Source organism: Armigeres subalbatus, chromosome 2, assembly GCF_024139115.2.
Source record: "Armigeres subalbatus isolate Guangzhou_Male chromosome 2, GZ_Asu_2, whole genome shotgun sequence".
Taxonomy (NCBI): domain Eukaryota; kingdom Metazoa; phylum Arthropoda; class Insecta; order Diptera; family Culicidae; genus Armigeres; species Armigeres subalbatus.
The window spans coordinates 392,730,792-392,757,708 of record NC_085140.1 but is presented as its reverse complement, the minus strand read 5'-3'; the positions used below and the strand labels follow the sequence as shown (position 1 = coordinate 392,757,708).

Sequence of the window (26,917 nt, the reverse complement as noted above, 5' to 3'; positions counted from 1 at the left end):
CGAGGACGATTATGGGGGACGGGGGCGAGCAATATATAAGTGGGGATAAAGTTTTCCCGGAAAAAGTCGTTCGGTCCCGCCAAAATAACGAGATTGCTGGGCTGGTTTATCCCCCATTTGGAAAACACACTCACGCTTGTCGCAAAAATTCTTCGGCAAAAGTTCAATCTAAAACGATGACGTGTGAGGGCTGAGGTGTGCTTAGTCTGAGAACAGCGGGAGATGAAAAGCTTTTGAAATTCAAATTTCCATTGTAAGAGTTTCGAAACGTGATTCATTGATGTCAGTATTTGGCAACACATTAAGCTGTACGTGCACTGACTGGGGCGGCTTCCAGAGAACAAGTTTGCAGTCAAGTAAGGAACGTGCAAAGCACCTTGTAAGAGCCTTATGTGAGGTGGATATAGAACTTGGAATAACTTGATTTGCAGTTGAAACGTTACACTTGAGTGCAGTTCAGAATGTGCTCTCTTGGTAAAAGAAAGCAACTTCGGTTCGGTGCCAGCCTTGCATGCAGATGTGTACTTTACGATGCAAAGAGTATTCAATTGTAACCCATTGGGAAGTCTTATTTCGTATTTACGAAAAATTCTCAAGTACACAAAAATTCTTTTACGCTCCAAAAAATATGGAAACCGCTCGATTAATTCTGTGTGTGTTGCATGCTTAAAGACAGCTCATATGTACTTAAGACATTACACATTTATTGCTTCCAGTGAACTTTTCGCTGCTCTTTTTAAGAAAGCACCACATCATCAGACCAAAGTGCAACAACCATAGGCACTGCCAAAAACTTGTTTCAATTCACATATATATGTCATAAATGCTTAAAAATATCTGTGTTCGACCAATTTGTTAATTTATTTTGGTGACCCATCAAGATTGACCAATATCCAATAAAAAATGACGACAGATGAATCAGTCGATAGCAATACTGATTTTTATAAAAATCTTCTTTTACCGTAGTCTATCGTATTCGCAACGAATGTTGCTATATCTGCATACAAGAAATCTCCCGTTCAATTTCAATTTCCATTATCCTGATTCAATGAAACAAACCCCGAAGCAAACCGAGTCGAAAAGACGATACCATCAATCAAAATGCAAATTCACCATCTGTGTACCTTTCAATGCAGGATTCGATTTGTGTTGGGAGAGGAAAACATATTGTCATTCTGGAAAAGCTTCTCTTTCTGTACGGGTACGTGACATCACTGTAAGTCACAGAATGCTTTGTCATGATGACGGCGGAATGAAAACTTTCAATGCGAGTGGTACAAAGTTAAGATATCGGAAACAAGAAAAAGCATCTTATCAAAAAGGTGGGATGTGATGAGCTTCATAATGGATTTTCGAAGCACGAAATTGAGATAAGTTTCAAATGTTTTTAATCAGACGTGTTATTTAGAATATGAGCAAACCAAAGAGCAAACCAGTTGCTGATCACTTTCCTTTTATCTGGATCTTAAAATCGATGACAAAATAGCTGACTCGTCTTTTTCCCGTGATATTTGAGGGAACATACATACAAACACTGTATCCAAATTAGAAGGATCACTCGGTAGCATTATTTATCATCTTTCTTTCTAACTGTAACGTGTACCATAGATGCTTCATACTAGTTTTATCGTAATAAAACCGTGCCAGGATAGTAACCATTCCACAGCTTACGTGGCGTTGGCGTTACGACTTTCGATCCAGAGAATAATTCAAATTTTCCACTCCATTCCCTTTTCATTGTGATCATAACTTTTCCAACTAGCTGAACTATTGAAAAGCCAACCATACCAATTGCCAAGCTTCATTTGCATACCACCGCCACATACTGTGTCACAATAAATCGTATCCTTCCGTGCATAACTCGAATGCTAAAGTCTCCGTAAACCAATATGACGCTTCTCAACTTCTGTGGTTTTGCATAAAACGGGAATATATGAACCGGTGCAAAAAAAGCTCTACAAACAATCATATCCTGCGTGAGCATCATAGTCTCTACTCTACGTGACTATAGAGACGAAGCAAAGAAAAACTCAAACAAAAAAATCAAAAAGTGGACGAGAAAATAGTGGTGCATTCTAACCTGCTTCGGTATTCACCTCGTGACCCAGGTGGCGTATCGCGTACAGCAGCAGAAGTCCGTAGGACAGTTGAAATCCCGTGGTGAGAACATGCGCCAGGAATGCAACTCCGCAAACGATCCAGCCCCATCCGCCGTCTGGGTAGAAGTGCTGTGCCATTTTGCAATCCAGGTGTGTGGGTTGGTCGGTGGGCATCCAGGGTCATCATTGCAGCCATATTTATACCCATAGCGGAATCATCGATGAGAGGGGAAAACATGGTGGGAAAAAAATGTGATGTTAGTGGAAAATTATTGCATCGTTAAGGCTTGAGCTTTAAATCTTTGACATATGGTGTGATCTGTTTAGCATATGTGTGACAATATTGATTAGCTCAGAGTGGGACCAATTTGATACCACACCACAACCAAAATGGGTCGTGTTCTCATTGCTTGATTGATCAGAAAACCCTGTGTGATAAAATCTGTTTAAGTACCATAAATAGGATAGTATTCAGTAGCGGTTCAGTGCTAAGTTTTGCGTACGACGACAACATATATGCTTTTGCATTACTGTTTTTAAAGATTGATTAAGGTTATATAATATATTGAGAATATTTCAAGAAGGCATGCGTAGGTAGGTATGAGTTTCATTATTGCCTTATAATCAAGGTATACAGCTATCATTCCAGAATATTCCTGTTCAGCATAACTGTAAATTTTTCTGTGGTACTCGATCTGCATTCCAAATTTTGTGTTGATTCCAGCATACTCTCAGTATTAATTGAAGACTTTTATGCCTTCATTACATAAATTTATATCTTGTAAAACTTGTTAGGAATTTATTAAATGATTCGCCTAAAAGTTTTTGCGAGACGACGCGAGATTCACATTTCAGCCCTACAGCACATAAGAAAGGGCGAAACAAATTACGTTGACAACTAGGTCCATTGCTAGGGGATAATGTGACAACAGAACGAAACATGGTTAATTCTTTGAAAAGGCACAATTCATTGAGTTTCTAGCAATTTTGTATTTTCCTAAAACTTCAACTACAGGCATCAGCTCGTTTCTCTACAAATAGGGTAAAGTGTCCAATAGTGGACCCCCAACCAATAGTGGACCCTCCAGGCATTTTTGCATTATTACTGCACAATGTCAACATTTTGCTATGAAATTCTATCGGGAGAACCTACCTTACAGTCCTATGATTTGATTACATGCATTGGAAATGATATGGAAAGTCAAATAGGGTGTTTTTTACAATTCTATAAAAATAAACACGAGAGTGTCCATTATAGGAATATTTTGGGGGGTCTATAATATGGAAGAAGAACGTCCCGAAACGCGACAATAAAATCAAATGAAGTGTCGACTATAGGGAAGCAATTTCTAATTATGGGCCCCCAGGGGGTTTACTATAGGGCGAATTCAGTTAGACTTTAAAATGTTGATTTCAACGAATAACGTCGTGTATTTGGATGTTTTATGTATGTATCGTGAAGAGGGGATGCAGAGCTTGTTGTTAGATATCAAACAGAGTTAATATGCTGAAAATTTCTAAGCCTTATGACAGGAAGAGCAAAATTCCGCTACTAGGGGGTCCACTATTGGGCATTTTACCCTACGATTTGCCAAATGTTGAAAACGTGTTTTGATTTTTGTGCTCAATGAACAATGTTGCTGGACGTATTTTAACAACAGTTAACAGGGGTAACCATTCAAAAGCGTATCATGGCTTAAACCATATTGAAATCATTCGAAATTAGCATCTCATTGATAAAAAATAAGCCTAAAACAATATGAATAGCATATTTAAGTTTACTGAAAGTGATATAGTTTATTTAAATATTCAATCATATTGTTTAAACAGTTAAATAAAGCGATTTAGAAACGCCCTAAATTAGCACTAATTTCTCTCCGTATTGTGAAATGCGATCCCAATATCACGATTTTATTAGGGAATATATCTCTCTGGGATACATGAACCTTGTTGAAGAAGAAGATGATAGTGATTCAACTGCTTGCTATCTCCCACATCACCCAGTCGCGAAAGCTTCTAGTTCAACAACGAAGGTAAAAGTAGTATTCGATGGGTCAGCGAAGACAAGCTCCGGATATTCTCTCAACGATTCTCTACTCGCTGGATCCGTAGTGCAGGATGAACTTATTTGTCTCATCCTCCGCTTTCGAAAGTTTCCAATAGCGCTGATATCGAGAAAATGTATCGCCAAATCTCGATGAATCCATCTGATCGTCCGCTTCAGCGAATTCTTTGGCGCTTTAACAGCTCTACCCCCATTCGAACATATGAACTAGGCACTGTCACGTACGGCGTTGCCCCGTCCTCATTCCTCGCATCGCGAACACTTCTGCAGCTCGTTGAAGATTATGGTACTATGTTCCCAAAAGCAAGCACGGCCATTAGAAATAACGTATATGTCGACGATCTAATCTCAGGCCACAAGCAGCAATGTTGCCTGTCGAGGAGTTACGCAATTAACTCAAGAAAACCACACTATAGATTAACCCGTAAATGGCGAAATGGTGAGTTGACATCTGGGAAGGAGCGACCTACACAGCTCTGGTCCTAACAAATTCCAATCTCAGGCTTCCACGGGTCTTCCGATGACAATCGACCGCCAGCTAAGGGTTTTGTACTTAGCTGGTAGTGCAGCCTGCGCACTGTTGTCCTTCTGACATCAGCTAGAGTGAGTGGGTGCGACCAAAGGGACCATCGTCCCTAACCCCTAGTCCCAAGGCGTTAAGCGACCCGTGCCGAGGGGATGCATGGCCACGGGGGTGAAATAATGAGCTAGGCGTGGTGGACCTCTTTTCCCGAGCAACTGGTGGGACCAAAATTGAAAACCAAGACAATTCTTCAATTAGTGGTAGTAGTGTAGGCGACAACCCCTTCGCAAGAGGTGGGTTGTTCAGGTCTCCGCCAAGGAGGCCAGAGGCAATAGTCGGCAGCTCAGTGCGCAGCGCCAGTGTGGGTCACTTAACCATCTCCCAGGCTACGCCGGTAGAGGTTATAGACGGTCCATGGCTTGTGAAGGCGATGAACCGCTAACGCGATGGGCTTTCGGCCTTCGATGTGGCGACGGAACAGCTGAATGCCATCATCGACTTTGCGTCATCGAAGCATAATATTAGTAAGGACCTCAAGAGGAGCTTGCTGAAACTTCGAAAGTCGATGCTGGACGCTAAGCTGGAGAGGGTGGTCGGGACGGCCAAGTGTAAACTCGTGAAATCCGTGGAGTCGAGGTCTACCCAGACTGAGGCCCAAGGATTCGCGGACTCGGGCAAGGTCGAATCGTCCGAGGGCGTGCCAGCGAAGACGGTGGTGCCAAAGTCTACCCAGACTGAGGCTCAAGTATTTGCGGGCACGCCGGGGGTAACTGCTCCAACGGAGCAGACACAAAAACGGGGGAGACAGTCTCCAGGGGATGAGCTCCCTGGGGCCGCTCCAAAACGCGGAGGGTTACTACCCCGAACAAGGGTAGTGGGGCTGGGAAGCTGAACCCCGGCCAGGTACCTCCAAAACCGGGGGAGGAAGGACCTGGAAAGGTTCGTCCAACCAGGAAAGACGGTGGTAAGGGGTTACGGCAGGCTGAGAGCTCTCAGCCGCACCAGACCAGGGAAATAGAGGGGGATGACGTCTCCTGGACCTTGGTCAAGAACAAGAGGAAACCGAAGACGTCAAGGGCCGAAAAGATGACACAGGCGAATGAGGGTAGCAAGAAGTCTAGGGTAGGCGCCAATCGCTCTAGGGGCGATGTCCTAGTCATCAAAACGGACGAGGCTAAGTACTCGGACGTCTTGAAGGCGATGAGGAGTGACGTCAAGCTCGGTGAACTCGGCGCTGACGTACGTCGAATAAGACGTACCCGGATGGGCGAGATGATCCTCGAGCTGAAGCGGGGCGTCTCGAAAAAGGGTGCCGCCTACAAGAAGTTGGCGGAGAAAGTCCTAGGCGAGACGGTCAAGCTGAGGGCACTCATGACGGAGGTGAATCTAAGGGTTAAAGACCTGGACGAGATCACCGAAGTCGAAGAGCTCGTCACGGCACTGCGGCGACAGTGTGAAGTGGAGACGCCCACCGCAGCCGTTCGGCTAGGGAAAGGTCCGGCAGGGACGCAGGTAGCATTGGTTCGGCTATCTGCAGCGGACGCCAACAAGGTAGTCAAGTTAGGAAGCATCAAGGTTGGATGGTCGGTGTGCCTTGTGGGCATATACGAGCAACCCGAAGTTTGGTTCAAGTGCCTGGAACCGGGGCACAAGCAATGGGACTGCAAAGGCCCTGACAGAAGCAATCTCTGCTGACGCTGCGGATTGGAGGGACATAAGGCACAATGCTGCACGCACCCTCCCAATTATTTGATTTGTTCCAGCAAAGCTGTGAACAGCAAGCACCCCATGGGGGGTTCGATGTGCCCGGCGTTTAAGCGTGCTGCAAAATCACAGTACAGGTAACGCAGCTGGCTTGCTCGGCCTCGCCAGAGTGTTTGGTGTGCGCAGATTTAGAGGAAACGGCGGAACACGTGTTGTTCGTGTGCCTACGTTTTCGCGCAATGCGTGACCACATTCTTGCCACATGTGGTCTGGACATAACTCGGAACAACCTAGTTCGGACGATGTGTAATGATGAAGTCGGCTGGAACGCCGTTTTATCGGCTATCGCCCAAATCGTCTCGGAGCTACACAGAAGGTGGCGCGTGGACTCAAGGATGGCTAGTTCAGGCGCAAATAAGAGGTGGTCCAAGGGATCGAAGTCGGCTTCATGGGTCATACCGGTGGTCATGCTCTGTGGTCGAACTCGATCCTTTATCGAACAAGTGGCCGCGCGAAGAACAACATGGTATCGCCGCTTTTGCGGCGTCGGTCAACCGGGTGGGTTCCGAGCCCGAGGACGGAAAGGGGTCCTCGTCAAGGCTGGGGCAGGCGTAGGCACCGCGTCGGCAAGTCCCTCTGTGTGTTGGCGAATAGACCCTGTCGCAGAGAGGTCAATTTGAGGTGCACGCGGCATCATCATTCTTGATACCAGTCGTGCAGAGGGAAGCAGGCGCGAAGTCGACCCTTCCCATCTTCCGAGGACATAGGGCGTGGTAAGGCCACCTGGGAAGCCGGCAATGCGCTGGCACGATACTATGGCGTTCTTCTAAAAAGCAAGTCACGATGTTCGATGCTGCAAGGACGCGCAGCTAGCTTCGAGGCTGCGTTGTGCACTGGCCCCCCTTTGAAGCATTACTTTCTGGTTGTACCGAAGGGACTATGGGCTTGGCGGCAATGGAAACGGTTTAGCGGGTCGGGGATGTAGTCCTGCCTCCCTCGTTTGCTGTTGGAGGTGGTTCCTAACCCCGCACTTCCTGGACAACCCAAGATGTCTGTTGAGCAGATTTCCCCTCCATTGCTTAGGAAGAAAAAAATACATCTGGCAGATTGTGGTGAAGTTGCTCTGAATAAATTAAAATGTTATGTGCCTGAAGCATGTCATGTGCCTAAAGCCTATGCGAATGCCTCATCATTCAAATAAGTACAACGCAGATGTTCTAGGTTCTCCAAATTGTCCGGAATTTGAGTTCAATTGGTCTACCAGGTCAATTACGACTGGTATCAAACCGATAGCAACCCAGTGTGTCCATATAGGTCCTTAGAGGTCATGCAAATGCATCACCAGTCAAATAAGTACAACGCAGATGTTCTAGGTTCTCCAAATTGTCCGGGAGTTGAGTTCAATTGGTCTACCAGATCAACTACGCCTGATCTCAAACCGACAAAAACCTTGCGTGTCCCCTTGATTTTAGTGAAAATTCCGAGTAAAAAGAACGGCTTTGGCAGGTTTTGTTCTATTATTGGCAGGGGGATTTTTATCGACCAAATTTTATGAAATTTGGCCACAATGTTCTTTGATATGCAAAGAATGTTTAGGCCAAATTTGAGCATAGTCAGACATAAAAAAACCCCTGCCAATAAAAGAACAAAACCAAAAAAAGTTCAATTAATTCAAAGTTCAATTCAAAATTAAAAGTTTGTCCTGGGTATTACCGGTTTAAATTCGGTTACTGATTATTGGATCGATTAATTAGGATCCGGTTTTCGCTGAGTGAAAGCTCTTGAGTATTCCTTTTAGCTATGTGGGTTTTCTTTTAATCTGCGCTAAATGAGAAAGCGTCATTATCAGTATAATGAAAAAATAAATTTCCCCATACTAATTTGCATGCAAAATTGAAACGGCTTGTGCTAAATCAGTTTTAATTAAAATGAGCTCAAATTTTCAAAGGGCATTCAAAACATGGTAAAGAATCAGATGAGCGCTGTGGAGCAAAATCGATTTTTTGAACCACCCTAATACACATTCCTCATCAGCAACTGTACTGATCAAGTGAGGTGTTGTTAGCTATTTGCCAGTCGGTCGTCAAGCTCAGACCCGACCGCATTGAGTAGGCAAGAGCACGCAACTCAGGTTCAGTTAAATCAAAGTTAATAGCCTATTTCCGGGGATTAAACCACCCGACTTGGACATTAATTTACAATGTTGTGAAAACTCATATGTGAATATGCACATTATGTGGAAGATATTGATTTAGAAAATGTATTGGAGGTAACTACTTTCCCTTTGATGGGACTCGAACCCACGAATCTACAGTACGCTAGACTGGTGCTTAAACCTAAGCTAAGCTAAGGCCGACGGAGGTCCTTCATTCCTTAGTAAGGAAAAGCAATTGAATTAAAGTAAGTTTAATAAAACAGGTGTAAAAATGACTATTTGCTTACATAAGAATCTCACTGTCCGGATAGCCGAGGGACAGTTGCCGGATAGACAAAATTGATTTTGCACTACAATTAAACGACATATCTAACAAATCATTATCAATATGCACAATATGGGTGATATTGGCCATCTCTACATGATTAGAATGTTTCCGATCGAATTTGATCTTGTTAATTCAAACCTTCTAAAGTAAGGTATAACAAACAAATTTTGAACATTTTTATTCAATCTAATTTCTTGAACAGTGCTTTCAACCTAAGGATCTAATTTTCTCAGCAGATAAATGACTTTGGAATGGTTTTCCTTTGCACTATATTAGATGGTGGAAGGACCTCTGTAAGTGTCTTTTTGATAAGTGTCCGGTGTTGAGAGGTGTCCGGCGCTGGGGGAACTCCCCCTATACCACTATTTATCACAACTGAAGGTAACTTGAGTTTACTACTTATCCCATTCCATTGGGGTTAGTGGATAAACAACTAATTTTCAAATCTATTTTCATAAATGCATATAAAGCAAAATTGGTACAAAATTGACTGTTTTTGATACCCCATAATGATTTACTGTGTTTAGATCATTAAACTGGTTTTACACTAATTTAAACATGAACTTCGATTTTCCCTCTTCCACTTCCCCCAGTCTACCTTAAAAACCTAACTCCACTAGTGATTATGGAAATATGCGAAAAGTCAGTTTTCTAATTAGAACAGTTTTGGCGTAAATATGCCAGTAATTATGGGAATCGGCGAAATTCATTTTTTTTTTCATGGCAAGTTTTGTTGTAAATACTTTACTCCCTTCAGAAATCGGCAGAAAGTCAGTTTTTTAGTTATGGCGTAAGTACTTTAATTTCAGGGAAAACATTCCCCATTCTGCCTCAGATTAACTCCTCCATTGGTGACAAAATGGTTCTGAAATTTCAGCCTTGTATCAGTATCAGAATTGAAGAAATGATTCACTTATATAATCATAATGCTAGACACGAAGAGTTAAATTTTAAGTGATCATATTAAAAGTCAACAAGAAATTCTCTCATCACTGTTCAGGTACTTTCGAAAAATCAAGCGAAGCATTGGATTAAATCAACAGATGCCAGAATACACTTTAGGCTTAGCAAAGCACCATGAAACGGTTTACCTGTCTAATTGCAGTGGTGTCAACACCGGCCCGTCTCAATGCTGGTACATTCCGGTGCAGGGAATGCAATTCTCGCTCCAGCAGCGCCGGATAGGCCGAGTCTTCCTCCTCCATTAGCCGGCTTCGGTCGTAGCCACCTAAATGAAATGAACAAAGAGCAGAGGTATTTTAATGAGAATTGTTTCCATATTTCGAGAGTTAATGTATGACGATCTGGCGCTGAAATATGAGACAATGAAGAATGGGATGACACCGAAAGCGCTGGTTAGCCTTAGTCTAGTTTAGAATAGGCTGCATTGCATAACCGTCCTGCCGTTGTCATAAACCGTCATTGCGGAAAAGACCAGCATCCAGCCAATGAAACAGCACGCACGGAGCTTTGTATGTTTGGGGATAACAATAGTGAGACCAATGGGGCTGTGCGGTTTATTGATTTTAATCCCGCGGATTATTGTCTTGGAAATTGTTTTTGTTTGGCAAATAAGCTAAGCGTGGAATGTTGATAGTCCTCATTGGACTCAAAACGGTTTACACAGAAGCGAAATAATGTTGTTCTTTCTGGATTGAGGATGAATGCACTATGCATTGGTTATTGTAATGGAGTGGACTTCGGTTTTGAGGTTAATACAAAGCTAGTGACGCGAAACATGATTATGTACCTACTACTACTTGTACCTCCACCTCCCACGTCTTCTAAAAAATCATTAAGATCAGTCTAGTTGACAATGGAATGTTTATTTTAAAATCCTACCGTTTTATGACGCCAGTGTGGGGGAAGGAGGGGCGATATGCCCTAGCTAAGGATAGACTGCTTTTATGCTTTAGCTATAACGATTAAACAGTTAAACAATATACCTAGCTGATGCCATATTAAAATTAGAAAAAAATCAATGATATTGATAATAGACACATTCAAAAAGAGCGCTGATATTTCTTTGCCGGAAAACTCAAGAGGCAAAACGCCTTTTAGCTGGCAGCTCTTAGGGAAGACAGCGTGTGGAGACGCGTAGTACATTGTAGGTTAGTTCCACTAGGGCGTTTTGCCTCGCCAAATTAGATGTTTCATCAAAATGTGGAAAATTGTGGGGCGTTTTGGGGTCTCTTCCCCTACATGAGTCTTTCAGCTTGCTTAGCTATTACGAGATCTGGTAGGACTCTTATTCTTATTCAAAACAGCCGAACTGATCAGGGAATTAACATATGGGACGTGGAATTAGCAACCCGTTCGTTATTTACACGTTCCGAAACTCAAGCTCAACTGGAACTTTGACTGAGATAATAACGATGTCATCCACATCCGCATGTTCATCGCGAAGGAAAACAATGAGAGTGTAACCTCCGTTGTTAAAAAGATCGATGAATTGTTAGTGGATTACTGATTAGTTGTGGACCATGATTAGTGATATAATCTCTGCTACAGAATGTTTACGTAAGTGTTACAAAAAATTTTCGTAGAAAATGTGTTTATTATGAAACTTTCATATGTTAAAAAATAGTAGTTTGTGCAACAAGTTGTAAAAGATGATTTTTCAGCACGAGTTGTACGTTTATCCAACGAGGCTTGCCGAGTTGGATAACATTGACGAGTGCTGAAAAATCGAGTTTTGCAACGAGTTGCACACGCTATTTTTTGCAATGACGAAAAATGGACTTTAATTTGATAAGTTTGTACCAAAAATGTACAGTCTAATTTTCTCCACATGATCATTCTTGCCGATAAATTTTATTGCTGCAGATAACAATCAGAATCCATGTTACCGTGCCACATTGCATAGTTTGCAAAGCCGTGAAGCGATAGATGGAAATTTTTGATGGCATGTCCATCAAACTATTTCAATTATTACGCGACGCAGAGAATATACTATTTGAACACTTACCCAAGCTCATTCAGCAAAATGTAGTCATGTAACTACTGTTCTGATGTTGGTTTTTCATTATATCATTATATTCATTTGAGTTGCATAATGTTCATTAAAGCACCCATTTCGTTGGTATGGAAAAGTAGGCCGTTTTATCACTCAAAGACGAACTGTAAACCAGATATTATGATCAGGAATTGCAAAAAATATATTTATATGTCAATCTCTCCAAAGGACTGGTTCTAATGTTTTTTTTTTCAAATGCCAGATTGAACAATATGTTTTCAATATACGAGAAATGCAATACCAGCGCTGAGAGGATTAATTTGGGTTTTATATATCGAAAATAAAAGAATTGTCTGAGATGTCAAGAACCTCGTAAGTTAACATTCAACAGATGACTGTTTCGACAGATAATCAGGGAGTAAAAACTTTCCATCGTTACTATCGATCTGTAACAGTGCTCTCCACATAATCCCAAACCATCATCAGAACAGATTTTACAATGCGCATATGCCATTTCATTGCTGATTTATTAGCCCAGATGTCTCAGTTTATGACGCTACTGGAATTGTATCCTGTTGATCCTTTCTATCTCTGGTAACAAGCGAAACTCTTTTAGTGCATTTTTCCACATTATCCAGTTCAGGGTATTATGTACCAGATGAGCTGACTATTCTAGGATTTACGAGCATCATGTTGGACCGTTCTTATCGTATAGAAGTAGGAAGAATCGTTTTTCTTTTTATTTTTGTCAAATAGTTAGATGTTTGCTTTGCCTTTGTTAAATATATTCTCGCAAATGTCTTTTCATCTACTGAATTACGGCAGTAAAATATATTGTTTTGATTATATTACGATTACCTTTGTTTCACTCTGAATAGAGACCACGGTAGTAACGCATAACTAGCCACTGTAAAAACAGGAGGGAAAATTTAACGTCTCTAATGATACCTACGCTTGGACAGATAATTTTTTTTACAATCTCCGAAGATTCCATATTCCATCTATACATCTATAAGAATCTATTCGATAATTTAGAAATCCCGGCAGAACTACTGGCAATTCAATGGCGATTAAGGAGATGTATTTGGGGCAGTATATGTTTATACGGGTTTACATACCCGAAATAATTAAGATTTGTTTGAACTCTTCCACATCTGTCAAATCGCGATGAATTGAAATGTACAACACCAATTTCAGTTTTTAGTATCCATGTAAACTGAACAAACATATAGCTCATTGGGTTTGAGTTGACGGTCGTATAGGAAGGAAAAAAAAAAGTTCGTCCGACCTTCTTTGCTACTACACTGTGACCCACATTAAAAAGCAAAATTAATTTATTTTTGTTTTTTTTTGCCTTTCTGGTACAACAAAAAATCTTGACAAAAAGTTTGATGAAGTAGAAGAGGGGGAGGGGTTTGAAAATCGGCAATTTTTGAGTGACGTACTTTGTGGATCTTCCCATATCCATGCAAGTAATATTAGTTTATTACCCTCCAGACACGCTCTTGCGGCCATTCATAATATATGGATTATTTTTCTCGTTTAGTTTTTCTCTACCCCTACTGGTAGCGTAGGAACACCTGCTACCATTTCTATTCACAAGTTGTTCTGAACTGGTTTTAAGTTTCTGCAACTACTATGAACGAACACTGCACTGAGTGCGGATTAACGAAATATAACGAGAAAAGCTGAACTCAAAGGACTGGTGGCGCCATACAGAAGATGTCCTGTCAAACTTCATTGCCAAGCCGCTCTTGAAAAAACTCTTTCTATAGATGAACCTAGAATTGCGATTGCTAGGACACGTTTCCTATCGTTGATGACTTTAAAATGAAGTCATTCCATAGCTTATTTGGAGTGGTGCAACTTGAACGGTACACATATTTAATTATTTTATTTTTCTTGAACAAATGGGTGTGACAATTTCAACTGAAACCAATGGGAAAGTATTTCCCGTAGAATGCTGCAAGCATATCATCGTTACATATATATAGGGCGCATTGTTGAGCTCCATAATCATCGGTCTAAAGAATGTTCCCAGTTTCCTGAGACATTGTTCTCGAAAAGACGTTTCGCATTGTGAATCCAGCGCACTGGAAGTCTGGTATACGGAACATGATTCTGTTACGGATACTGCTTCTTCTTCTTCTTATTATTGGCTATACATCCCCACACTGGGACAGAGCCGCCTTGCAGCTTAGTGTTCATTAAGCACTTCCACAGTTAAGTGATGAACTTTGTTAACACCTTAAAGATCACTCTAATAAAGCTATATAAAAAACTTTCACAGTTATTAACTGCGAGGTTTCTAAGCCAAGTTACCATTTTTGCATTCGTATATCGTGAGGCTAACACGATGATACGTTTATGCACAGGGAAGTCGAGACCAGGGCTGACAATAGTCATTCTCGTCGTATGAAGAAAGCGGAAAAAATTTAGTCTTCGTCATAACATTGCACGACGCAACACCTATTCGTTTTCTTCGCGTCGCATGCATACCACGACGATAGTCGCGCAGCCAAAAGTTATGACGATTTTCGTCGTCACTTCTTCACACAATTTATTGCACGTCATTATAGACGGACTGGTTAAAAACATAATAGCGTCTCAAATAAACAAATAGTAGAAAATTTTGTAACATAAATGTATCGATAACATTCATAACGCTTTTATACGTTGCTTCAAATTCATTATTACAAAGAATTAGTAAAAATCTTCGCATGGCAGCTGCCGCTTGAAGAATAACGGTATGAAGTCTTCGTTTTTCGATGTCGCCATGACGATTTGGTTACACGACGAAAGCGTGCGTCGTGCGCGTCATTGACGATGTGTAGAGTAGCAATGAAGACAATGTAACTCGTCGCTACTGTGGAATTTCGTGCTATGACGATGACTATTGTCAGCCCTGGCGAGACATTTTCCAATCCGAAAATTGCATGGACCGGCACTAAGAATCGAACCCAGCAACCCTCAGCATGGTCTTGCTTTGTAGCCGCGCGTCTTGCCGCACGGATAAGGGGCCTGATACTACTACCTGTTGGAAGTTTCTGAAAGATTCCTTTAATTGGTATCTGGCGTGGCCAGCTGAATTTCTCAACTGATTTATGCTAGAGTCCGATGTACTTGGTAAAAAGTTTTTCCAGTAATCAATACGAATAAGGTCTTACTCGCTACACTTCTTGAAGACTTCATTCTTACTTCAGAAATGATATCTTTTCACAGCACTAGGGTTAATAACAGAAAGCGTCATTGGCGTAAATACGGTGGGCTGGGCTTAGCCTTCCCTAGAAAAAAATAGCACCCCCTAACATTTGAAAGGTTAGTTAGCAGTGTATCAACTTTCAACATATAGCATAATAAACTACTGATAAAGTTTGAAGGCAAAAGAGTTACCTCCTGCATGCACCATACCATCATGAAACGAGTGTAAGACAAATGAGAAAGATTCCTGTGTGGCAGTGAATTTGCACTTGGTGCTAATTATGAAAGGCAATATCTAATTGGTTTGAAAGCATCAAAGTAAGCTTGATATGAACAGTAGAAGCTTAAGTACTAGAACGCTAGTGGCGCTGTAGTCATTTAAATTATTTTTTTCCAAATTGTGCTTCAACAAGCTTCGATTGGCCTTATGTATGCATCATGTTGTAGTGCATGTTTGGTTTTCACCAACATTGGTTTGACAGTTGTAGTCTGGTACTTTGGTTTGCCAGGTCGAAGTAACCTAGATGTTAGTCACGCGGACAGGAACGACATTAGCAAGCTTATTCTTATGAATCAACTATATGAACAATAACGGAGAGCCACCAAAATATCAATCAAAGCAATCGTGGTACTTCGCCAGTCAAAGACATGTGGTTATCCGCTTGGCTAGCAGCATGATAATCTCCACAATTCCCATCAGCATTCGAGAAGGATTCTCATCAGTATCCTAGAAGGGATTCTCATCAGAATCCAAGAAAAATTCTCATTGGAATCTTTAAGAAATTGAATAGAATAGAATAGAATAATCGAAATATTCCAAGCACAATCCAGAATAATTCAACTGGATTCCTTTCGGTATCGTAGAGTGATACCCTTGGGAATTTGTGGGGATACCATTCAGAGTCTCTCTACGCTTTGCCTCAGAATCCCATCAATGATTTGCTTCAAAATCGTTCAACGAATTTCTTCGGAATCATTGGACGATTCGCTTCGGAAAACATCGACGGCTTGCCTTCGGAATTCCTTGAAGATTTAGTCCGACTCCTCGATGATATACTTCAGAATACCTCGGCGAATTTCTTCGGCATCATTAAACGATTTGCTTTGGTGTCCCTCGAATATTTCCTTCAACATCCCTGGAGGATTCCATTCGAAATCACTGGAGGATTCTTCACGGAATCCCTGGAGGATTATTTCGGAGTCCCTCGACAATTTTCTTCGGGATCCCTCGACAGATGGCTTCGGAATTCTTCGACGATTTGCTTCTACATCCATGGAACATTGCCTCCCGTTCAAATTCCTGGAATATTCCCGTTGGAAATCCTGGAAGATATAGCATATCTAGAATATTCTCTTTGGAATCCCTGGAACATCTCCTCGGAATCCCTGGAACACTCCCGTCGGAATTCCAGGAACATTCCCGTTGGATTCCTTGAAGGATTCTCGTCGACAACTCGGGAGGATTTGAAATTCATGATACGTACCCTTCAGACTACCTGGTGACTTCGGTATGCTTGGAGTATTCCCGTCAAAATTTCTGGAGATTCAATCTCTGTAGGCATGTTGCTTAATTTTTTTTTTTTTTTTTTCATTTGAGATAGATAGAATATTTATGAAATATGCAAAAATATCCACTACCTGTCGGTGGGAACCTGACGGCGATCTGTAACATATTGTCCTTTGAGTGTGCGAGACAAAGCCGAGCGCTACTACACTGAGACGCAAAATCCATACTACGGTGGTTCAAAAAATCGATTTTGCTCCACAGTGCTCATCTGATTCTTTATCATGTTCTGAGTGTCCTCTAAAAATTTGAGCTCATTTGGAATAAAACTGATTTAGCACAAGCAGATTCAAGTTTGCATGCAAATTAATATGGGGAAATTTATTTTTTCATTATACTGTTAATGACGCTTCCCTATTAGGCGCAGATTAAAAGAAAACCGACATAGTTAAAGAGAATACTCAAGAGCTTTCTCCCAACGAAAACCGCATGTTGATTAATCGCCCGAATAATTAGTAATCGATTTTAATCTATTCCATAGTTTTCTGGAGCTAATTGCATAAGTCATCAACAGGCAACATTGCTGCTCGTGGCGCGAAAGATAGTATCACACAAATTCATATATTCATATATTCATATATTCATATTCATATTTCAGTGATGCCTCAAAGAAGTTTAACGACCATGACTAAAGATTTGCAACCTGTCTTAAAATCGATTACTAATTATTGGGGTGTTTAATCAACATGCGATTTTTGTTGGGTGAAAGCTGTTGAGTATTCCTTTAGCTATGTAGGTTTTCTTTAACCTGAGCTTAATGGGGAACGTCATTAACAGTATAGTGAAAAATAAATTTCCCCATACTAATTTGCATGCAATCTTGAAACGGCTTGTGCTAAATCAGTTTTAATCCAAATGAGCTCAAATTTTCAGAGGACACTCAGAACATGGTAAAGAATCAGATGAGCACTGTGGAGCAAAATCGATTTTTTGAACCACCCTAATCCATACGCTATCAATTTGAGTCGTTGTAGCAATCTTTAGCAATCTTCGGCCTGTAAACAAACACACTTCGATACTGTGGAATGCAACAGAGAGCACGGTGCTTGAGAAAAGAGATTATGGTGGATGAGTGAGATTGATCCGCAATTGCTCAAAATAGAGAAAATAGATGAAGGGGGTATAGCCCCTGCTAGGCATCGGGGCTAGTTACGCTAATAGAAAGGGTATCATTTGATCTCATTATTCGTATTGCTGGGTAAAGTATGAAACACACACATTGTAAGCACGTTGGTAATACACCACTACACCATAAGTGGAAAAGATTAGGAGAAGAAAGGGGGGGGGGTGGCAATATGCGCTGGTTAAGCAAATACTGCTTAAATGCATTAAATTCTAAAATTGTAGATAATCTCAAACATATTGATATTATTAACATTTCTTAAATGTGCTACTGTTTTGAAATAGGGTGAGTGTACCAACTGTCGCTATACATAAGAACAACTATTTTTAATAATAAGTAAAAGGCATGTGGGTGGACTTTATATATCAACCGAAAGATTTCACTTTCTGCTCCTTAAAACAGCTGTGAAAACCACAATAAAATTTGTTATAATCCTCAAAATTGATTAATCCATAATTGGAACGCATACACCAGTTGTGGCACTATTCTTAATTTTGGTTCCTTTTTTTCCATTGTTTCTTATGGGATTGGCCAAATTGGGACCATTAGTGCCACAACTGGTGCAAATGACGTCAGAAATTAAGCAAAATCAATTTTTACAATTATGCTTTGCTTGTTTTGGAGGAGATCAAAGGTGTTATCGTATCATATGAATATGCTTTATCGATTTGAACTTGGTTTGCGGTGATTTGATTGGCCATTTCGCATATAAAGCACTAGTGCGACAACTGGTGCTATAGCCACAACTGGTACACCTAGCCTAATTAATATTGAGCGTCTTAGGGGAAAATGTTACAAGGTTGAAATACTTCAATCTTCCATTTACTTCCGCTATATTCTACTGTTTTGTTGGCGGAAACGCCTTTTTAGGGAACAACGCACCACGCGTCGGTAAATCAAAATTCTGGTATGTAAAGTGTGTGGAGACGCGTAGTACATTGTAGGTTAGTCCCACTAGAGTGTTTTGCCGCGCCAAAATGTAAGATTTTTCTTAAAAATGGGGAAAATTCCGGTAAGTCTATTTTTGTTACGAACATCCCAAACACGGTAAATATGAGGGAATACCCAAAAGTCGTTTTGCATCGGGTGGGTGGGAGTTGGGTTCGTTTTGGGGTTTCTTCCCATTACATGATCCGTAAAAGAAGAAGTTTTCATATGCCACCGGGCGTGCATGTTTTAACTTTTAACTCGAATTAGTGTTATTTCCCATCCCATAGATCGTATCGCTTACCAAAGTGAATCCAGATTAATTATCCTTTGTAACTAAAACGATATCCTATCCCAAGACAATCGTGGAGATGCAGAGGTATATATGACCGTAAGGATGTGGCCATAATTGACTTAAAATATTTGAGCTCCTGAAACGTGTACATTGAGAATGGGTAGCTAATCCCAAGCCCCATTCATTGTGTTCTCTGTACAATTTCGCGAGTTCAGTCAATAACGGAGTAGCAACTACGAATTGTGCGGTCATAATGCTCAGGCTCATGTTCATTACATGAACCGTGAAAGAAGGTCCCGCGATCCATAAAACTAGGCAAACATATTAATAAAATCATGGAAATGTATCGACAATTCATAGATGGTTGTCTCAATCCATGGAGAAAAACATTTTAACGAGTGTTGAATATTGAAACGCATTGTTCTAATATTCCATCAATTTGTGATTCTGCAAAGTCGTTCCTTTTTTTGGTAACTACAAGTTAAAAGTTCCAAACAGTCGAAAGGCAAAAGATTCAAGGGACAAATTGTCGAGAAGGACAAAAGGTCGAAAAGGATATAACGTCGAACAGAACAAAAGTCGAAAGAGACGAAATGTCGAAAAGAACAAAAGGTCAAAATATACAAGGAACTGAAACGGATAGAATCAATCTCGCACAATACAAGTTTTATTCATTTTTCAAATCAACAATCTTTATTATTACCTAGATATTCATAATATTGTATCATAGTAATAGAGGGAGTACGAAGCACAGTAACGCAAGTAACATTTTGGTCAAATAAGAGTTGATTACAGAAAAAAATTTTTAGAGCTTTGCGGTAATATATTGATATAGTTTGTACGTTATTTATTAAAATAGTGAAAATTCACAGAAAATTAGTAATTTTCTAAACTTCCATAGGGGAGACTGGGGAGACCTGATCCCCTTTTCTGATTCCAAGAACTTGCTTTGGTAAAATTAGAAAGGTGCCCTCAGATTTTTAAAATATTTCTCCTTTAAAATACGCGGAATTTTCGAATTGCTGTGTGTTTACATGAACGATTTTTGTTATTGAATTCGACAGCACATGCAATTTTAAAATTTGGAGAGACTTGATCCGTTTTCTATGATATCTACGCAATAAGTATTTTTCCTGCCCTTCGTCAAATCTGTCAAATGTACAAAAAATTAGAAGCCTTAGAACAGACTAACGCTCTAACAGCTGTCAAAACGTTCGGTTATTCGCTCAGGTTGGATCGCGATCCGCACTAGATCCGACCCAAAACGAATGAGGTTCGCTCTGCCGATTTATCGAGATCGAACCTAGGTTCACCAATACATTCGAACAAAAACTGTCAAACAGGTGTTTATGTTTACGCTAAAGGAAAATGAAAACATGAAGTGTCTGAAGTGTGCGGATGGGTATTTGACTTTTAATCGTTTTTGTTTCATTTGTTGAATTTATAAATTTTGTTGCTATCTTCCACGTAAAAATGGATTATTTTAATTGAGTGTTGTCTTCAAGTTTCTCTGATGGTGAAATGGATTCAGATACCGACATATTTTTTGCTGATTACTTCAGACGGCAGCTCCGTTATTAACAAAATGTGGGTTAAAAATTTTGTTGAATGCTTTAGGTATAATTGCTCGCTCAATGGGAAAATAGCGAAAGTAGCGTACCGGAGTATCGGAGTATGATTCATACCAAAATGTTCATACCATTATTTTATTCGTTATTGCAGCTCTGTGAATAATTTGTTTAAGGTTACGGATTTGAAGAATATAAATATAATGTATTAACCCTGATATCAACCCTTTATAGGGCAGTGATAACTATATTGCCATCAACAAATGATACGTTTTTCTGATGATTTACAATAGTTTTATTAATTATTCACCTTGCAGAGGGTATATTTGCTACCTAGTAACACTCCTGTTGATACTTGGCCAAAAAATAAATTCAAATATAAATTTAGGAACAGTTTTATACAAATTGAGCATATTTTTAGAGTGGAAGCAGGGTTTTTAGTTGTAATTCATTAAAAAACCGACAAAGACATATTTTACCCGGTTGATATTTATTATGTTGAATCTCCTGTTATGTAGTGGAAAATTCTGTAGAGAAAAATTATTTGCCTTTCTTGGATATTTGGTTTTTGCCTTGTATATTTGATTTTTGGTGAAATCGCGGTTTATCCCAAAGGGTCCTCTCTTGGGAGGAAAATACAAAATGCAAGTCAACTCTTGTAAAAGGATTTGATTCTTTGTTTTAAAATAAAAGGCCCCAAATCTCAATAATTTTTCTATTGCATTTTTTACAAAGTGTTTCCATATTTTCTTGTTCTATTACATTTGAATGGCATTTTTCAAATAATTCAAATGTAACACAATCACTGTTACCCAGAACGCCACATAGAACCAGTATAACAGTTTATCGGGAAACACGGTTTGGCATAATTACCGGAAATGTTCCAGAGCACCAAAATTCCTTCACGGCAATCCACATTGCCTTCGCCATTCATCACAAGCTTCTAATCACATAAATTTATTGATGGATTAATTGTCATTTTTAAAATAAACAATTAACAGAAGAATAATCTGACTTCCCCATTTAATTTATATAATGAGAAACAAAATAACACTAATAACAAAATTCCAAAGATAAAATCTGATAAAATATTTATATTTCTGCCAGCTGATAAAAGTGCGAACTGAAAACAAAACAGATGATAGGGCTTGAGTTCTCACTAACACCATCATACTGACTCGATCCCGATTCGTTTTTTCGTTCGGTTATTCAGAGTCGAGGTCGGACCTGACCCAGGTTTAAAACCGAAAACGACATAAGACTTTGATTGAATGATGACATTTTCAACAGTACAGATCATTAAGCATATTTATTGCTTTGTGCTGTGAAAAAACGAAAGCATTTGGTAATTGTTAGGGGCTGTCCATAAACCACGTAGACTCTTGAGGGGGGGGAGGGGTTTCGAAAAAGTCTACGATAGTCTACGAAGGGGGACGGGGGGCTTACCAAAAGTCTACGTAGACTTTTTATTTTTTTTAAACGATTTATACAGCAGCTTTTTGCAAAGTTCACTCGTTTGATTTTTTTTAGGATTTTCCAGTTTTTTTCTCCATAAAAATGTAATGAATTTCACTGAAGTACAAATCATGGATTTCACCAGGAAATTCTTCTGTGTTGAGCAGGAAAATTCACCAAAGTATTCTATAAAAACGACTTGGCGAGCGTGGGGCGTATCCGAGGATGGAGAGATGCGGGCTCGAACCGTGCATTGTGGCGTCAAATTGTTGATTCAGTATTATCTGTTTAGATGTTAACTAAATAAATGAAATAAATAAATTCTATAAAAACTTTCGAAAAAATTTCAAAATCTTCACTTGAATTTTATTGCAGATTCTATAAGATTTTTTTTATTGTCGGCAGGCACTTCTTTGGAAACTAGGCAAAATTAAATTATGCAAATTCTTTGGAATTATCGATGGAAAATCTCCGGAATTTCTAAATAAATTGTTGAAAACTTCCACGAGAAATTATTTGAATTCCTCACCAAAAACTGTAAAAAAACCCTTGTAATTTTCATGAGAATTTATTCGATTTTTTTACGAGAAATTTGCAAAAATTTTAACCGTAAATTCTCCATAATTTCCACCGAATATTATTCAAAAAATTCTTTGCAAGAAACAAATTGCGAGACGAACAAAAAAAATAGTAGGAAACCATTCTAAATTTCCACAGGAAATATATCGGAATGTCCGATTAATCTTAAAATTACCTCGGGAAATAATTCTACATTATAACGGAGAAATACTCGTTTTTTTAACGGGAAAACTTTTGAAATTTAGAAGAATATTCTTGGGATTTCAACAGATGATTATTCAGCGGGATATTGCATGAAATTTTCAAGAAAAGCATCGGAATTTCCACGGAGAGTTATTTGGAGTATTACGTGGAAGTTTTCATAGGTTATCAATTGGGGAAATTTTACGAAATTTCCACGAAAAACTTAATGGAATGTAGACTTGACATTCTCGGAATTTTGACTCGAAATTCTGAAAATTCTTCGGTTTTCACAAATATGAACTGGCGTTCAGAATTATAGGACAGATGCGTGACAGATTTTAAGCAGTTGCGCGCCGATGCAAAAGTGTCGGCGATGGTAGCGCACACCTCTAGGAGGGATCGAATGCAGCAGAAATTAAATTACTTGGCTTTGAAATTTGATTTCTGGAGCTATGGACAGAGGATTAAATTTGATTTCCTTTCGTGGTTGATTTCCATATTTTTCCAATCACATATGATGTTTTGTAAAATTTGGAAAAGTCTACGTAGACTTCATGGAGAGGGGGGAGGGGTTTCGGAAAAGTCTACGAAAGTCTACTAGGGGGACGGGGGGGTTTGAAAAGGTGAAATTTCGGTCTACGTGGTTTGTGGACAGCCCCATTATGCAAAGTTCTTCAATTTTTCCGTGGCTAGTAAAAAATCTTTAGGAAGGTCAAAACATACAAAACCGCCCTGCAGAATAAATAAGGTTGTCAAACCAAAAATAACTTTCACCACATAAAGGTCATTTGTCTAGAGGATCCATACTAAAAAATATAGTAAAACAGGGGGTGATCAAGTCTCCCCACCTTTCTCTACTGCCGTAATCCGAAAAAGTGACGCGTCGAATTACAAGATACATGTTTTCCATTTTTCTTACACCTTTTTTTTTAGAAACTAAGTTTTTATCACTTACACCCCTTTGCGTTTGACCCCCTCAATTACTTATTTTTTTGAAAAATTTCTCATTCTTCAACTTTGATTGATGAGGTGAGTATATCACTGCTGCGTGAAGTGAAATGCATTTCACAAATTCATTTGGAATACACCCAACTTGTCATGAACTTCACAGTATAAACATATTACATGATGTAACAAAAAAGATCCGTTCGATTCGACTCATTTTTTAAATAACTTCTTAAAATTACAGGTTGTCGTTACTATCGAGCTTGTATTCAATATTGCGTACAATAAAAAGATGGATATAAAATTAAAGGCTATTGAACACCAGAATATGAGTTCAAACATTTCCCTAGCGTGTAATTTTCAGTATTTTTAGCTGTGTTGTTCTTGATAGTCCTTTGCCCCATTCGAGCTTTTTGTTCCTATCGACCTTTTATCTTTTGACCTTTTTGTCGCTTTCGACCTTTTCCCAAGCAAACCAAAAGTTCAGATTTTACTTAAATTTGTCCTTAACCGGAACCTATTGGTTCACTTTTGGTTCATATTGAGCTCCAAGCCCCTTAACGGGACTTCAAAGTTCACTTTTGCGCTCCGACCATACAAAAAAAATACTTTAAATGCGAGCTGATTAAATGGCTGTTCGGCCACATTGAGAGTTTACGTAAAGTCAATGTCAACTTCTCTCCACGAACAGCCTAGATAGCCGTGTGGTGTCGGCAGCTGGTAATCTGGCTAAGAATAACATTACGGATTGCCTGTTTCAGTGGTAAAAGTCCACCATACAGGTGACCCCTAATTTTCGGTGTGATGCGGCTTTATGCTTACCGTGCCTACGAATGAATGGTTAGGGGGGTCTAATAAGAACCTAACCGCAAACGGAGCCTGTGAAGCACCAGGGCCCCTTCACAGTATTTTAGCCCTCGCTGCGCTAACCGGAGCTATGGCGTAGTTGACTTTTACTTCTCCGAGATAATCGGCTACTCTTATTCAACCTCATCGTGAGGTTAAATAAGAGTAGGGTTATGAATATGTGTTTTAATTAGTTTTCAAACAAATTGTCACCTATTTGGATTCGCATTATGCGTTTTTTCACAGTGTACTCTGTGTCTCGTCCTTGACGTTTGGCTTCAGCTACTCTTGTCTCAATCTCAACGTGAGGTTAAAATAAGAGTGGGGTTATGAATAAGTGTTTTACTTAGTTTTTCAAAACAAATTGTCACCTATATGGATTCGCATTATGCGTTTTTCACAGTGTTACTCTGTGTCTCGTCTTTGACGTTCGGCTTTGGCTACTCTTGTTCATCCTCAACGTGAGTGTGGGTTATGAATATTACTTAGTTTTCAACAAACTTCGGATTCGCATTATGCATTTTTTTACAATGTACTTTGTGTTTGTCACCCATATGGATTCGCATTATGCGCTTTTCACAGTGTACTATGTGTTTCGTCTTTGAAGTTCGGCCTCATCTACTCTTGTTCAATCTCAACTTGAGGTTGAATAAGGGTGGGATTATGAATATGTTTTTTTTACTTAGTTTTTTCAACAAATTTTCACCTATATGGATTCGCATTATGCGTTTTTTTTTACAATGTACTTTGTGTATGTTATGGATTCGCATTATGCGTTCCTCACAGTGTACTCTGTGTCTAGTCCTTGACGTTCGGCTTCGGCTACTCTTGTTCAATCTCAACGTGAGGTTAAATAAGAGTGGGGTAATGGTTATGTGTTTTACTTAGTTTTCAACAAATTTTCACCTATATGGATTCGCATTATGCGTTTTTACAATGTACTTTGTGTATGTTACCTATATGGATTCGCATTATGCGTTTTTCACAGTGTACTCTGTGTTTCGTTCTTGACGTTCGGGTTCGGCTACTCTTGTTCAATCTCAACGTGAGGTTCAATAAGAATGGGGTTATGAATATGTGTTTTACTTAGTTTTCCAACAAACTTCCACCTATATGGATTCGCATTATGCATTTATTTTTTACAATGTACTTTGTGTTTGTCACCTATATGGATTCGCATTATGCGTTTTCACAGTGCACTCTGTGTTTCGTCTTTGACGTTCGTCCATTGTTACATCCTCTGTGTTTTGTGACCTCTCTTCCCTAGCTGAATGCGTGTGAGTCTACATAATTGGCTTTCCTATAAATGGTTCCATTCTCCTTTTCCAACTTCACTTCCTCTTCCTTTCCCTTTTCACTTCCTTTTCCGTCAGGTAAATGATGAGAAAGGCCAGTGAAAACGATGGCACAAATCTCCCAAATTGAGGGAACGTGCCTCCTGAGCCGACGTTCTGATACCTGATACCTGATACCATTCGAGCTTTTGTTCCTATCGACCTTTTATCTTTTGACCTTTTGTCCTTTCGACCTTTTCCCAAGCAACCAAAGTTCAGATTTTACTTAAATTTGTCCTTAACCGAACCAATTATTCACTTTTGGTTCATATTGAGTTCCAAGCCCCTTAACGGAACTTCAAAGTTCACTTTTGCGCTCCGACCATACAAAAAATACTTAAAATGCGAGCTGATTAAGGAAATTAGTGAGAGTTTTGAGTCGTTTGATATTCAAAACTCTAGAGTTCATCGAAAACTAAAGGCGCTATTAATCCTCAAAATCTCACAAATTTCGTAACGGTCTCCATTTTAGATTCGCGACAAACCCAGTACCCTTGGGTAAGACGTTGTTCAACGTCAAAATTCTTGGTTATACAACAAAGCCACAAATTGGCCATTTTGGAAACCACGAGTTTTTCTAGTGATTTTTCAAGAGCACGAACTGAGAAAACCACAACGCCTATGGGGGATGAAACATCCATAGATCGTTTGCTTACTTATGCTAACAATCGACTTTAATTTCAACATTGTATGAAAATGATTATGCTTGATTCGAACTTTCGATAATAGGAGTAGAAAACCGTGTGGTGAATTTGAAATTGCCACATGGCTTGATTGTATAATCACCTTAAAAGCAAAGTTGTTTTCAGCGTCTCGTACCCTTTTGGTACAATCTTAAACCAGACACCTGACAGTTCAACTCAATTCATGTGGGTGGGGATCGAGAAGCCATCACAGTTCCAATCCTATCCATGTACACCAAAATCCTTTATACTAGCTCTGATTCCTCCGACTCTCAATGAAGCAATACTTCCAGGGCACAAGGCAATTCGAAAACACATACACCCAGTGCTTTTTTTACACGATTGGATTTTAGTTGATTACGACCTTTAGCGTTAATGAAACTA

The 26,917-nt window shown here is 39.7% G+C and overlaps 1 protein-coding gene across 2 annotated transcripts in view; it reads right to left on the bottom strand.

Annotated features, from left to right (window-relative positions):
* The window catches only part of LOC134213205 (monocarboxylate transporter 2-like), a 265,394-nt gene that overhangs the window by 86,892 nt on the left and 151,585 nt on the right, over positions 1-26,917 (bottom strand). Inside the window, exons 1-2 of one of the 2 annotated variants that reach the window (XM_062691920.1) lie at positions 9,966-10,097; positions 2,081-2,228 (exon numbers count right to left, since the gene is read on the bottom strand). In XM_062691920.1, coding sequence (XP_062547904.1) covers positions 2,081-2,228; positions 9,966-10,079 — 262 coding nt within the window. In that variant the 5' untranslated portion in view covers positions 10,080-10,097. Of the gene's footprint in view, positions 1-2,080; positions 2,229-9,965; positions 10,098-26,917 lie in introns of those variants that run through there. The other variant, XM_062691921.1, reaches the window with a different exon arrangement.